General features: G+C 37.6%; 1 protein-coding gene across 3 annotated transcripts; it reads left to right on the forward strand.

Moving 5' to 3' along the window:
- Positions 1–17: 17 nt before the first annotated feature.
- LOC114733415 (phosphoinositide phosphatase SAC6) lies at positions 18–14,464 on the forward strand. 3 transcript variants are annotated; one of them, XM_028920879.1, is made up of 21 exons: positions 18–99; positions 532–697; positions 831–914; positions 1,528–1,655; positions 1,746–1,837; positions 2,828–2,885; positions 3,198–3,254; positions 3,357–3,390; positions 3,606–3,686; positions 4,815–4,921; positions 5,177–5,263; positions 5,348–5,425; positions 5,691–5,761; positions 5,860–5,958; positions 6,134–6,233; positions 6,843–6,951; positions 7,056–7,128; positions 7,901–7,994; positions 13,238–13,330; positions 13,773–13,839; positions 14,153–14,464. In XM_028920879.1, the coding sequence occupies exons 2-21, from the start codon at positions 553–555 to the stop codon at positions 14,281–14,283; spliced, it is 1,788 nt and encodes a 595-aa protein (XP_028776712.1). In that variant the 5' UTR covers positions 18–99; positions 532–552; the 3' UTR covers positions 14,284–14,464. The 3 variants fall into 3 exon arrangements, with proteins under 3 accessions (XP_028776712.1, XP_028776711.1, XP_028776710.1); XM_028920878.1 differs by lacking the exon at positions 18–99 and adding an exon at positions 104–199; XM_028920877.1 differs by lacking the exon at positions 18–99 and adding an exon at positions 278–461.
- The last annotated feature ends 1,327 nt before the right edge of the window (positions 14,465–15,791 follow it).

Raw genomic sequence — 15,791 nt, forward strand, 5'->3', positions numbered from 1 at the left:
TCCACTTTGTAGTTTGGCCGTAGCTACTCATGCGAGCTATGAGCATTCCAAACACGCCCTTAGCCCCGCAGCAGTTGTAATTCCCCGTCACACGTTGAGGCAAGCCAAACTTTTGCTGCTTCGCTTTTTTTTCCTTGGGCATTGGGATCTTACTTCTTTTTAGTTTTTACGCGAAGTTTTGGTTGAGATCTTCTAGCAGGTGTATTTTGTCCTCCACTTCTGCGTTTTTTCCATAGATTTTGTTCTTTCTGGGCCCACTTCTTGATAGTAACTGAATGTTATTGGGAAATGGAGCAATTCTTTGATTCATTGTTTTAGCGGGAACTTGATCTTCAATCAAGATTTCCTGAAAATTTGCTCCGATCTTCTTGTCATCCAAATCGATTAGAGCTTCTCTGAACGAGACGTTTTCTCAGTTTTCTTGGTGTCCAAACATGAACAGAATATAGTTTTGAGCTTCAGTTGATGATTTCTAGCAGTTTTTTTTTTTTTGGGTGTATGTTGGGGGTATAACTTTGTTCTTATTTTCAGCGAGCTACAATTTCAATAAGGATGGACAAGGCAGATTCTGGACAGAAGCTATACACGCGAATGCGACTCTGGGAGTTCCCAGATCAGTATGTCATTGAGCCCACGGATGGGTCTTCTGGTTCTTCGTTGACAGTGAGTCGAGTGGATGGCTCGATGAAGCTTATTGGTTAGTTGTTCCTCTGTGTCTTCTGGCTTCATCGTGTGCTTCTCGCTGCAAATTCATCATCTCTTTTGCTTCTTCTGAGACATCATTCCCCTCCCCCCGGGGCCCCGGGCGGGAGGTGTTTTTGCTTTACCAGATGCGATTCCAGAATGCAACAAGCTTCGAGTTCCGAAGATTTGGACAGTTTTCGGTGTGGTTGGGATGATAAGGCTCTTGGCTGGTGAGCAATGTTGGAAAATTAATGGTGATTTGTTGATGGGTTTTGTGAATCAGATTATTAAATTATTTATTTGTTTTTCATAATCATATGCCTGGATTACCTGCTTCCTTTAATACTATAAATAAACGAGTTCTAATAATTAGAACCGGAGGCAGTACACCTGGATTTTGTTGTACTCAATTTCATCCATGTGATTGTCCCTTACATTCTGGTATGTTATGGCTCATTTTGGGGAGATCACAGCCGAGATCGTCAAACGATAGATGATTATTGACATTGAATACAGATGAAGGCAAAAATAAGATAAAATTCTGACGATGTATTCGTCGGAAGATTAAAGGAGAGTTTCCCTCTTTATTCAAAAGGAAGTGAAGTTAATGATAAAAATAGATATACATTGATATTGAGTCCTTCAACTTTATATTAGCAGTGTCCTTGGCCTGTAGTATTTTTTGCTTAAATCTGTGATTTTGGTCCTCGTAGATATAACCGAAACTTGTGTAGATCTCATCTTCATTCATGAACTTCCTTGCGAAATTAGATATATTCTGTATCCTTTTCGTCTGTGTGCTGCATTCTGGCCAGTCATTTTGATATGCTTTGTCATTTTTAGGATCATACTTGCTGGTTATAACTGATCGTGAATGTGTTGGATCTTATTTGGGTCATCCAATTTACAAAGTTTCATCTATGAAGGTTTTTCCATGTGATCATTCTCTCAATAATACCACTGCTGAACAGGTAAGACTGCAACACTCCCATTTATCTGTTTATGTTTACTTTCTATGCCCACTGTATGTTTGAAATCCATGCTGTCCTACCATTGGGCAGAAAAAGACCGAGTTGGAGTTTTCCAAGCTGCTAAACATTGCAGAGAAAACGTCTGGTCTGTTCTTCTCATATGAAACCAACTTAACACTGAGGTAAATTAGCATTATGGCGGTCATCCTAATTTATGTGTGCATATAGTAAAATGTGATTTTGATTCTTAAGTTTTCTTTCTTACCTATGACAAGGTGCACTAAGACATAAAAGAACGAAGCAGGTACATGATGTAACTTTGATTAGTTAATGGGTGCAATCTTGGAACCTTCATAGTTTTTTCTTCCTTGCATATAATATGCTACTTTTAGCATGGCGCTAAAAATGACCCCGCATCAGTCTTTGGCATTAAGTGATCAAATTGGGTTTTAGTTTAAGCATGTTTAGGTCATCTGTAAAAAAATTGAGCATGTCTTGATATTGTTGTAAGCTCATTCTGGATCTGTACCTTAAGGAGAACTGAAATTATTTTCTCGGGTCAATTGTAAACCTATAAATCTAGGATAGAGACTTATTTTTATATTTATATTGCTTATTTTTTTCCATTTCAAGGAGAGGGAATGATCTTGCATTTTGGGAATCTAGCTGTATAGTCGAGAAATCACAGTTCATTGCCATCTTGGTTTTAAGGTTTAAGTCTAGTGGCTACAATACTTAGTACACTAAAGTGAGAACCTTTCAACTGTCTGAATTGTTTTATGATAACTTTGATTAAAAGTTCAAAATGGAATAACTTCCTTTGTTCTAGGTACTGTACCCACCAATATTGTAATTACTCCTCCTCTTTATGTACCCGCATCTCTGCAAAAATGATGGCCATAATGATTCCTTGGCTGGTCTCTGTCAAGGGACTGCTAAATTTATGCTCCATATGAACCAGATAAAAACCCTATAGGGGAAGTATGATATCGGGAAATTTAAGTTTCCAACAGATTCAGTGGTCTAACTCATCCTGATGCCAAGCAAATTATTCTTGAAATCACGCACCAGTCCTGGAAAACATAATTATTTTCTATTCTTTACATTTTAAATGGAGAGACATAATAAATGTGAAAAAATATTGTGATATGATATTTAATCATATATTGCAGTGCCCAGCGATTGAATGACCTTGGTGATGAATCCAGATTGCTTCCTCTTTGGCGACAGGTAGTTCATTACCTTTTGTTTTGCCACTAACCTTATGTTTTAGTTATCGCAAGAGTACTGATTCCAAGGTGAAAAAATAATCTCATTTTCCACTTGAGGCTGGCTTTGATTTTGGGGATGGGTCAGGGTGGGAGTACTAATCAAGGGTTCAAACCCGCTTTATATAACATGATGTCTATTGAAAATATCAATAGTGGTTGATACCTCATGATGCATGTGTAAAATGTCCAGTATGGAACTATGGGTTAGTTCTTTCTGCAACTTTTAGTTTACTCTATTATTCCTATCATGCCTTCAAAATCTTCTTTGCAGGCTGAGCCACGATTTCTATGGAACAATTATTTGCTGGAAGTACTCATAGATAACAAGGTGGGTTTAAGGGAAGCTTGTTGCTGCTTGTTGATCTAGTTGGCATTGATACACTTTTATACCCAATAACCAACTTACAAATGCGTGATCTTGTGGATGCAGCTCGATCCATTCTTACTCCCTGTGATACAAGGAAGTATCCTTATTTTTGTGTTGTTTTTCTCATTTTATAGTTGTTTGTGACACATTATTTTATTTTTGGTGTTTTGGATTGAAAGTCACCTGGACATATTCTTCGTTGGCCCCTTTTGGACTGCGGGTCTATTTGGTTTGATGAATTGCAACTTTGCATTTTTTCTGTGGGGATCACTTGACTATTTCATCCTAGGGTCTTCCTTAATTATTTATCAGGTTTTCATTACTTTCAAGCAGCAATTGGAAAGGATATTATTGATGTCACTTTGATTGCCAGGAGATGCACGAGAAGAAATGGTATTTATTATTTACTGATTTCAGATAAATCTCTATTTATTTCCACATGATGTGCACATAGTTATCTACACTGTTTTTTTTTTTTTTTTGAACCATTGATGGAATGACTGCCTTTTAGATCATGACATTATGGGTGCTTAATTTGGTGATGATAATGAAATGAAAGCCATCAATGAAGGCTATTGTTATTTGCAGCCTTTTGACTGACAGGTCTACAATTCTGTGAATTAGAAGAAACCAAGATAAATTTATATGGAAGATTGGTGAGATAGTTTGTGCTCCTAAATACTTGTGTCCTCTGCTGGTGTAAGTTTCCCTGAAGAAAAGTATTATTTTGGTAGTGGTCTTTTCTGGAAAGGAGAAAAATTTGTTGAAGTTGATTGTGGATACTTGTTGATGAACTGGTGAAGACACGCGAGAGAGTGACAATTGTTTCAGAGTTTGGCCTCTGAGGTACCGGGGTAGATATGGTGGAAATATGCATTTTCAGAAGCGGAGAATATTAACTTGAAGAATTGAGGTGTGGGAGCATTTGGCTCAACTGTAACTAAAAGCATCACTTGTAATAATCTTTGACGAAACTGTCGCACTAATGTACTTATTTGAAATCACTGAAATTATCTGCTTCTTGTTTCCAGTGAGATAACTGAGGAAAATTGCAAGTGGAAAGATATGTCACAAATAAGGATGAGGAAATATTTTGTCTGGGTTTATGTTAGCATTAAAATTTACATTCTGAGGTCAAAATTATTCCTACACAGAAAGTTTTTTATTTCAAAACTTGTGCCGTCATTTCTTGCTGTTTGAACACAACATTACTGACTGAGGTAATTGAGCTACCATATAAACAAACAAACAAACAAACCTTATCCCACTAGGTGGGGTCGGCTATATGAATCACACGACGCCATCGTGCTCTGTCAACAACCCAATCCTTAGATAATTTTGTGAGGTTGCCTGGTTGCAAGAAAACATCACCTGTTTGAATGGCATTATGGTCTTCTGCATTGGTTGGGTGATAAACTGGTCCAAATTTTCATATAATTTGACCTCGTGCTAGTTTCTCATCTCTCCATACATTCCTTCTTCAGAAACCAGAAACTAATTGCAGTTTGAATTTTCCAAAAGGAACTCGGATGTGGAGAAGAGGTGCTGACCCTGATGGCTATGTTGCTAATTTTGTGGAAACTGAGCAAATTATGCAGTTCAATGGGTATACAGCATCATTTGTTCAGGTAATGCTTTCTTTTTTAATGCACTGTTGTGGCCATTATATGTTAGGCTGTTGAGCTTGCCGTGCAAGGTTCTGCCATCCAATTCCAAAGTAACGCATGTCTGTTGATTTTTTTTTTTAATATTATAGTTAAATTAACAGCTAAAACATGGAAGCAGGACTGCTTTCAATTACGAGGAATAATTGCTAGATGTAATTATACTGCCAATAGCATATCTATATCTTAATTTGTGTCTTTTTGGTTGATCTTTTGCAGGTCCGTGGTTCAATCCCATTGCTCTGGGATCAAATTGTTGACCTGACGTATAAGCCTAAGTTTGAGTTAGTGAGACTTGAGGAAGCTGTAAGTTTTTATTGATTGTTGTGCTGTTGCATTTGATATCCAAGTGTTATATTTATTTTCCTTTCAACAATGCTAATGACACAGCCTCGAGTCATGGAACGACACTTCCTGGATTTAAGGAAAAAATATGGGGCTGTCTTGGCTGTTGATCTTATCAACAAGGTGAATATTATTTTATTGCATGATGATTTTCTGAGAGTGCATATCTGATGGTTAATGTTATTACCAGATAAATGATGATTCTAATTTTTGCTATTTCTTTGAACTTTTTAAGCAACAGTGCAGGTTAATAGAATCTGGTAAAGAATGTATGCAATAGATACATAAATACATATATATATATCATGTATCTTAATAAGCAAGGACTTGTTACCTATCACAATGGATCTATATGAGTTCCTTTCCTTTTCTTCTTTTATCTTGCCAGCATGGTGGAGAGGGTCGGCTGCATGAAAAATTTGGAAGTACAATGCAGCATTTGTCTAGTGATGATGTAAGGTAAAATGTCTTTCAATTAACTTTTAGATTGGTTTATATATATTCTTTTGGTTTCGTTTTATATGGCTCTCATTTGTGCCCCCATTTGACATGTCTAGATATCTGCACTTTGATTTTCACCATATCTGCGGGCATGTTCATTTCGAACGCCTCTCTGTCCTTCTCGACCAAATTTCTGATTTTCTCGAGAGAAATGGGTATGGATCACTATCAGTTAAATTTTCTGCTGTAAATACTTGAAAGTCTTGCTAAAAAATTATTTAAAGCTGCATCAGCATAAATTTATCGTATTAAAATTTGCTCATATTTCTAATCCAAAAGGACAGAAGAAAAATATGATCCCTCTTTTGCAATTTGTTTTTGGAATGGTAGATATCTTCTATTAAATGAAAAGGGAGAGAAAATGAAGGACCAGCTTGGAGTTGTCCGAACAAATTGTATTGATTGTCTGGATCGTACAAATGTAACTCAGGTTGGCTGGTTTCTTTTCTTTTCTTATCTTTTTTTTTTTGGTGCAGTGGAAAGTGCTTTGTGCCTTAGCAGTTGAACAGAATGACTTTAAATTTTATATACCTGTCAATAAGAACACTCAAGTGCTCTGATACATCTGTTCTGTAGTAAATCTTAGCTAAGAGTGGATAGATTTGGATGCACATAAACTGTAGTATGTTCTCAGGCTTGTGGTTTTCAGCGCTGGGGTTGCTTAAGGGAGCGTCTGTATGGATATCCAGCTCCATGTTTCACTTTCTTTTCCTGTTTTGATCCTTTTTTTGGTTGGGGGAGTGGGGTTCTGAAAGGCTGTTCAATCATTCTCATTTGTACTGTTCCTTCTGAGCATATTGTTTTTTATTAAAAGGTGAGTTCATGGTTCTTTTATTCCTCATCAAATAAAGATGGTGGGGGGGAAATGCTTTGATTCAATTTGATCAGTTTGCTGGTCGCTTAGTTTTATCTTAATGTGGACATGTGAGTAAATGCTCACAACCACAACCTTGTTACCAAACATTAGTACTTTAAAAGTTATTTGACTTATTTCCAATATATTTGTGGCATCAGATTCCTGTTTGCTATTTGGTTGCAGAGCATGATTGGCCGAAATATGCTGGAATTCCAGCTTAGAAGGCTTGGGGTATTCGAGGCTGAAGAGACCATCAGTTCTCATCCAAATCTAGATGAAAACTTCAAGATCAGTAAGTTTATTATTAATTCAAATATAGTCCTTCTGATATCTTCAAGCTTGCTTGGTTTTGGAAAATGGAAAGCTAAGGTTTAATTTACCAACCTCCATGACCAGTGTGGGCTAATCATGGGGATGATATAAGCACCCAATATTCAGGCACGCCTGCTCTAAAAGGGGACTTTGTCAGGTACCTTACGTGATCTGTCATAGCTTTTCTTTTGCCCCCCGCCCCTATGTTACTTACACTGAAAAGTTGTGCATTCCAGGTGTTTTTTTTTTTTTTGGGGGGGCCTCTGTTGACTTCACAATAGCATTACATTATGGTTATGTTGTCATTTGCGGAGTCACATGAGTTCTATGCTTGCTTCAATTATATTGTTACAAGACAGTAGTAAAGTTTCATTTAAATCATGCTAATGTTGTATTATTCCATTATATTTAGGATTCAATCTGTTGCTTAATGTCAATGATTTCTCTTATTTAGAATAATATGATATCAAAATCAAATTTTTTTAGACTGCGTAAATATGTGTAGATAAATTTTTGTTTTTTTTTTTTTTAGAATTGAAATTTTTTTAAAATGTAATTTATATAAGTAAAAAGATTTAACCACATGGTTCCATGGGAGCATTGGGTAGTATTTGAGTTAGAAAGTAGTACTGCTGCTGTAAAAATCCCAGTGTTGCACCATAGAAACGTGTTTGATTGAAAACTGCACAGCCATCCAGTCCATGTGTTGACCAGCCATATCTTTTGTGGCTATGTGGTTCCCACCGAGTTTATGGGTCGACAGCCTCGTTCTCTAGCTCCATGGCTTTTGGGCAAAGTGGACCAATCTATTAGCCAATTCATCAGTTTTTCTAGTTCAATTAACCAGTTTGGGCCATTTTCCCCATCTATATGCTATTTGGAAACCTTCGTGCCTCCACAATTGACATGTTTCATTTGGTTGGATTCAGATATGGGCACCGTACAATGCAAGGAATACTAAAAGATGGATGTAATGCTCTTCTACGCTATTATTTAAATAATTTTTGTGACGGAACAAAGCAGGTATGTAGATCTCATTTCTAATTGTATGCATTGATGATACACTAAATGTGTTTTAGACGGTTGTGAATTGATGGTTATTGAACGCGGGAAAAACTTCTGTTTTATTCAACTAGAGCAGCCGATACATATAGGAGAGGAATATACGATAATCTCGCATATAATCTTATCTGAATCTATCCTACAATCTACTCACAACTAATCTGGAAGAAACATTTAAATTCCTAAATAAAAGGCAGAAAGATAATGCTAAGTAAAAGGACTTGAATTAATCCCGATGGGAGTAGGATCATCTTCGGTTTGGGCCTAATGAGAATGAGCCCACTTTCAACACTCCCCCTCAAGCTGGCGAATAGATGTTGATCATTCCCAGCTTGCCTGTAAGCTCTTCGAATTTGGCCTTGACCAATGGTTTGGTCATCATGTCTGCAACTTGTCTTCCTGTGGAGATGTAAGTAAGATCAACCACTTTGGCCTCTATTTTTTCTTTGATAAAGTGACGGTCAATTTCTACATGCTTCATTCGATCATGTTGAACAGGATTGTTGGCAATTTTTAGGGCTGCCAAGCTGTCGCACCACATCTGAACTGGTGTATTTACTTTAATGCCTAGTTCTCGTAGTAGGCTAACAATCCATATCCCCTCACAAATTCCTAGCGCCAAAGCTCTAAATTCTGATTCTGCTGAGCTCCTTGATACAACTGGCTGTTTCTTGCTTCTCCAAGTAACAAGGTTTCCCCAGACGAATGTACAATAACCAGTAGTGGAGCGTCTGTCGTTCACTGCTCCTGCCCAGTCGGCATCAGTGTACACTTCTATGTTTCTACTACCTTCTATGTCAGGTGCCCTCTTGTTTGCATCAGTATATATCTCAACTCCCTTCTGATCTCCCTTTGAGAAGAAGAGACCCTTACCTGGAGTTCTCTTGAGATATCTGAGAATTCGCTCAACCGCCTCCATATGTTCCTTTTGGGGATTGCTTGCAAATTGACTCACAACCCCTACTGCAAACGATATGTCTGGCCTTGTATGGGATAGATATATTAATTTTCCGACCAACTTCTGGTACCTTTCTTTGTTCACTGTTTTTCCGTCTGGCTTTATTTCTAGTTTGCAATTTTGTTCCATGGGAGTTTCTGCTGGTCTTGCTCCTAACATTCCGGTTTCATTGAGAAGATCTAGCGTGTACTTCCTTTGAGACAAGCTGATGCCTTTCTGTGATCTGGCAACCTCCAATCCTAAGAAGTACCTTAGGTGGCCTAGATCCTTTACTTCAAATTCTGAGGCTAATTTCCTCTTCAATGCTGCGATTTCATTATCATCATTCCCTGTTAACACAATATCATCCACATAGACAATTAACACAGTTATTTTATGATCAATGAGTTTGACAAATAGTGTGTGGTCTGTTTGGCACTGTTTGTAGCCAAATCCAGTGACTGCACGCATAAACCTTCCAAACCACGCTCTTGGTGATTGTTTAAGTCCGTATAGAGACTTGCGTAGCCTACATACTTTCCCTTCATTTCTTGGTTCTCTAAGCCCAAGGGGTATTTCCATGTATACTTCCTCTTCCAGGTCGCCATTCAAAAAGGCATTTTTTATGTCCAATTGATATAATGGCCAATCCAAGTTTGCGGCTAGTGAGAGCAAAACATTGATAGTGTTGAATTTGGCTACTGGTGCAAAGGTTTCTTGGTAATCTATACCATATGTTTGGGTGAAGCCTTTTGCTACCAACCTGGCTTTGAACTTATTGGTACTTCCATCTGGATTATACTTTTTAGTAAATACCCATTTACTTCCTACCACGGTTTTTCCTCGAGGCAAATCAACAATATCCCAAGTTCCATTTTTAATCAAGGCCCTTAGTTCTTCCTTAATTGCCAATTTCCAATTATGGTCAGCTATCGCCTCACTAAATGTTCCTGGGATCTCTTCTCTGTCTATGTTGACAACAAAGGTCTTGAATTGAGAGGTGAGTTTGTCATAAGAAACATACCTACTTATCGGGTACCGCGTACAGCTCCTTTTTCCCTTTCTGAGAGCTATGGGCCATTGGAGATCTGCAGGATTAACCTCGGATATGGATTCATGACTTGGCCTTGGAACATTAATGGGGTCTTCACTGGTGGCTGTCTGTTCTTCCTGATTTCCCTGTATCTCACTTATTACTGGCTCAAAAGATGACTCGGTATGGTTAGGACGAGGGGAAGTAGGTCTGGTTGTGGTCTCAGGTTGGAATTCTGGTGTGTTAGAGGTAGTTTCTGGTGTGTTGGGTGTGATTTCTGTGGCTAAAGAGGGTGGTTCAGTAACTTCAGGATCAAGAAAGGTGACATCTAATGATATTTGGTCATCTAGAGATGTTTGGGTGTTATTGGTAGGACTACTACTCTGCTGTTCAGATTGTTGATCTATCCAGATTGGCCATTCACTACCTCTCTCCCCCTGAATGGGTAATTTGGGATAGAAAGGTAGGTTTTCAAAAAATTTAACATTCATGGTGATATACACTCGCTTTGTGATAGGAGAATAACACTTGTAACCCTTTTGAGTAGGAGAGTATCTGAGAAATATACATTTAATTGATCTAGACTCAAGTTTTCCTTTGTCACCATCAAACACAAATGTTGTACACCCAAAGACACGAGGAGGAAGAGAATTAATGAGATAAGAGTGAGGATAAGTTGCCAAGAATTTTTGAATCGGAGTCTGAAATTTTAAAGTTTTTGATGGCATACGATTGATTAAATATGCAGCAGTAAGCACAGCATCTCCCCAATAAAAGTTTGGTACATTTTTACCCAGTAATAGAGATCTAGTTACTTCTAAAAGATGTCGATTTTTGCGTTCAGCTACTCCATTTTGTTGGGGTGTATTGGCACAGGATGTTTGATGGAGAATGCCTTTTTCAGTAAAAAAGGTTGTGAGGTGAGAATTAACAAATTCCTTTCCATTATCACTTCGAAAAGTCTTAATTGAAGCCTGAAATTGATTTTGGACAAAGGTATAAAAATTTTTAAAAATAGAGAACACCTCAGATTTTTCTTTTATCAAAAATAGCCACGTTAAGCGAGTATGATCATCTATAAATGTTACAAACCATCTGGCCTTAGAAGTAGTAGCGACTCGAGAAGGACCCCAAACATCACTATGAATGAGAGCAAAAGGTTGTGTAGGTGTGTAGGTATGAGATGGGTAAGAAGTACGAGTCTGTTTGGCTAGTTGACACGTTTCGCAATAGAACTGAAAATCCCTTTTATTCACAAAATTTGGAAACAGTGATTTCATGTAATCAATACTTGGGTGTCCAAGTCTAAAATGCCATAACATAAAGTCTTCTTTAGAAGAAAAACTAGAGTTTCGGGAAGTAGATGTAGCCACATATCTCTTAGTTGTAGTTCCTTCAAGGTAGTACAGCCCATTGTGTTCCTTAGCTTTGCCAATCATCCTCCCCAAGATTAAGTCCTGAAAATCACAGTGAAGTTTATCAAAGATAATGAGACAATTTAATTCATGGGTTGCACAATTTACAGATAGCAAGTTGCAAGGGATTTCTGGAACATAAAGGACATTTTTTAGTACTATAGTGTCTGAAATAGTAACGGTTCCTGATCCCTCAACCTTAGCATATGTATTGTTAGCAACTTGAACTCGAGTATGTTCAGAATATGGCCTAAATTCAGAAAATAATTCCCGGAACCCGGTAATATGATCAGTGGCACCTGAATCAATAATCCATATATTTTTGGATCCGGTTACAGTGCTTAATGCAGCGAGTAAAATAGTACCTGAATGGGCTAAGGTAACAGAAGGGGTAGATTTTGCACAATTTTTCTCACCAGAGTACTTGTCCAGAATCTGTCTAAGCAACGTGAGTTCATCAACACTCAGATTCCCATTGTCAGAATTCACTGTAAGTAGACTTTTACCATCTCCTCTGTTTCGTTGCTTCAAGTGTGCTGGCTTTCCATGAATTTTCCAGCAAGTGTCCCGAGTATGCCCATTCTTATTACAATGATCACATCTTAAGGAAGGCTTCCTCCCCTTCTGATCACTTCCCTGGTTACTTCGTGTGACCATAGCTGATCCCTCTGTCGCTGGTGCAAGGGAAAGAGACTGAAAAGGAGAGGTGATTTGAATGAGTTCTCTTCAGCTTTCCTCATATCTGACCATATTGAAGATCTCTTCAAGGGATGGGAGTGGTTGCATTCCCATTATGCGTCCTCTTACATCCTCAAATGTGTCGTTGAGGCCGAGAAGAAAATCAAAGCATCGTTCTCGTTCTATTATCCTTTTGAAGGTTATTCGATCAGATTGGCACACCCAATGACATACCTCATATAAATCGAGTTGCTGCCATAACTTCATTAGTGCACTGAAATATTGGGTCACCGTTTTCTCCCCCTGTGTGAGAGACCGCAGCATTCGTTTAACTTGGAGGAGTGCCGCCGTGTTGTCTTTAGCAGAGAAGGTGGTCTTGGCCAATTCCCATATTTCTCGAGCAGAGTTGGCTAGGAGATAGTTTTCGCTAATCTCGGTATTCATGGAATGAATTAACCATGTCATCACCAGGTTATTTTCGGCGCACCAGGCTGCATATTTCGGGTCGTCTGGTTCTGGTGGTTTCGGGTCCCATGTCAAGTAATGTTCCTTGTTTCGTCCTCTTATGAACATCAGAACATTCCTGGACCATTGTAGATAATTCTTGCCATTCAGTCGGTGAGTGATTATCGTCTGCGAGAAGGAGTCGGCCGCTGGAATTATCCCCGTCGAACACGACGCTCCAGTTTGATGACTTCCTCCGGAATCGGCCATCGCGTGGGAGTCTCCTGCAGTTATCGGCGGGTTCTGGGTGGAGTCGCTGCCGGTGGTGAAGGTTCGTGGCGGTCCGATCACCGCGTCTCTGAAGGATCGCGCCATTGCTCTGATACCATGATGGTTATTGAACGCGGGAAAAACTTCTGTTTTATTCAACTAGAGCAGCCGATACATATAGGAGAGGAATATACGATAATCTCGCATATAATCTTATCTGAATCTATCCTACAATCTACTCACAACTAATCTGGAAGAAAACATTTAAATTCCTAAATAAAAGGCAGAAAGATAATGCTAAGTAAAAGGACTTGAATTAATCCCGATGGGAGTAGGATCATCTTCGGTTTGGGCCTAATGAGAATGAGCCCACTTTCAACAATAAATACTACGCACCAATATTTGATACGGTTGCTTTTTTGTGAAGGACGCAATTGATCTCCTGCAAGGACACTACATAGTTTCTGTCAGCAGAGATATGACTACCTCTCCTCAGAAAGGAGGAATCGAAGCTATAGCGGTGAGTATAAGTTGGAAGACTTTATTCTTCTATCTATTTGTTTTTCGAAAGTTATTATAGACTTCATTGGATGAACGTATTCAGCTTTTATGTCATGTGTCTAAGCTCATTATGATTGCCAAGAACTTGTGGCTCAAATGGCACCTCACACTTCCCCTCGTAAAGGAGGTTGTAGTTACTATCCCTTAGTGGCCAATTTTTTTTTTTTTTGGGGGGGGGGAAGTGTGGTTGGTGTGTGGGTCCCCTTCCCATTTAAATGTCCAAATTAAAAAAAAGTCCATCATGATAGCTGACCCCACTTAGGGGGGATAAGGCTTACGTTAGTTTGTTTTGTTGCTGTGTGTCATTAATAGGAAGCTTGAACATACTACATTCTTTTTTTTTTTTCCCTTTTTCCTTTTTGCTAATTCTAATATTACTTTCTTTCTAAATGTCTTTTCAGTCCTTTCCTCTGGCTTTTTCTCTGGTTATGATTGGATTTGTCTTTGCAACCATGTCATTGAGGCAAGGTGAGTTGGCTTTTATTCTTTTAGCTTAATATACAAAAATGACGGTCTAGAGTTTGTCTCTAGGTGACAAACATGTCAATATATTATTAGTGCAAAGAAATATTTGTTGCCATGTAACAAATTAACCAATGGATTTAATTAAATGTTCAAGTGATCAATTGTCTTGTGCAAAACGTAGCTGGTGTTCTCGTGATACTGTGAGGATTTGAGAATCTCTGCATGCTGTTTCATAGGTGTCACTTTTCCCACGAGTACTAGTGTACTTCTGGCGGACAATCTCTTCGCGTTAACATTGTGTTAATTGTTTGAACAGTTCAATATGATTTCCGGCATTTCTTTTTCTCTCTAATGTGGGCAAGCATTAGTATCGCAATAGCGGCATTTGTGAGGGCAAATGGTCGGGTTTTCTGCAACAGACCGCGCCTACACAAGCCACGGCGTTGATTCAATATTCAGATTGCTCTGAGCATTGGAATTTTTTTCCCGTGAAGCGTCCACCTTCTGCAAGAGACCACGCCTGCTCAGGTCTTTGTCCCTCATGAGGATGCTTTAACCAGTCCAAGCTTTACCTATAGCTCCCAACTTGCTACTTACTATATTCATTCTTTGGTACTAATTTTGTAACCATTGTTGGAAAAACCATATTGGAGGTACTTGTACTTTTTTTCAATTTTCAATTTGGTACCTGTGTGTTTTTTGTTCTTAACTAAATCTTTAATTTTGCTCTATTAACATCATTAATCCTTATGTAGAGACTAAAAATATCAATAGAACAAAGTTATAAGAGCTAATGTTGTTAAAAAGATAAAATTAAATGTTTAATTAAAAAGAAAAAAACACATAGGTACCAAATTAAAAATTAAGAGAAAGTATAGGTACCTTCAATATGGTTTTCCTACCATTGTTTCCACAATTTTTACTCGTCAGTCTTTTTTTTATTCATGTTATAGTCTAAGTGATTGCTTTTTTGTCTCTTTGTATATGTGCGGATGTTGGGTGTTTCATTTGAGATGGATTCTTTTGTATTGAATTCATGATTAGTGCGTTAGAATATTTGATTTTTACCTCGGAACTTATTAAGTCGTATTTCTCACCAGGTTCTTTTATAGTTCAATGAAATAGTCTCTAGTAATCGTTGTATGAGTCGTATGTAATTTCCTATAAGAGGAAGGTCACGAGTTGGATCCTATGAGCGCTCCCATATAAGAGGAACGTCAACGTCAAGTTGGATCCTATTTGTTATTGCCTGTCTCTTTAATATTTTTTGGAAAAAAAAAAAAGAGAAGTAAAATTACGAGTCTATGGGGATAAACCCTGATCAAAATAATTGTGCTCAGAAAGTGATGCTAAAGTTGGATGCCGCCCGAGGGAAAAACCCTCTGTATCACGAGATAATATTAATCTGTGACTTTCTTTTTCTGTTTGTGATGGGAGAGTTATTTAATTATGCGGCTTCTCTATAAAACTTGTCGACTTGGATTGAATTGTTTGGTTACGATAATTTTATCGAAATTAATGTCTATAAAACGAGGCTAAAAATCATATTTATCTTATTAAAGACTTATCATAAATTGTTTTTGTTATTTTAAAAACATGTCACTCGATTGTTTATTACATCTGATCCTAAATGTAATTAGGATCCAAATAAGATATTTATTTTAGTTCTAAATATGATATTTTAATTTTTCAAAATTATAAATTTTTTCCTGAAATTATCCCTCTCATATAGTCAAGGATTTTTCATTTAGAGATAGTTAAAATGCATATAATTAGAAATGAAATTATAAAAAAATAAATATATAGTTGTTACAAATAATTAAATTAATTTTTTCAATATATATAAATGAGTTATTTTATTCTCATATCAAGTACCAGAGATTTTTATTTTAAAAAAAAAAGTACAGAGGGAAGTAAATTGTAACGGGTTTTATTAGGTATGACAAGAATACATC

This window comes from Neltuma alba, unplaced genomic scaffold (genome assembly GCF_004799145.2).
Source record: "Neltuma alba isolate B1F8T4 unplaced genomic scaffold, ASM479914v2 tig00012996_pilon, whole genome shotgun sequence".
Lineage (NCBI taxonomy): Eukaryota > Viridiplantae > Streptophyta > Magnoliopsida > Fabales > Fabaceae > Neltuma > Neltuma alba.

Bases quoted from the DNA above. Each gene is read 5' to 3' on its own strand.
- LOC114733415 (XM_028920879.1), top strand. From the start codon at position 553: ATGGACAAGGCAGATTCTGGACAGAAGCTATACACGCGAATGCGACTC. The intron at 1,838-2,827 runs GTAAATTAGCAT...CATATATTGCAG, and splicing joins GAAACCAACTTAACACTGAG to TGCCCAGCGATTGAATGACC. The intron at 13,840-14,152 runs GTGAGTTGGCTT...TTGTTTGAACAG, and splicing joins AACCATGTCATTGAGGCAAG to TTCAATATGATTTCCGGCAT.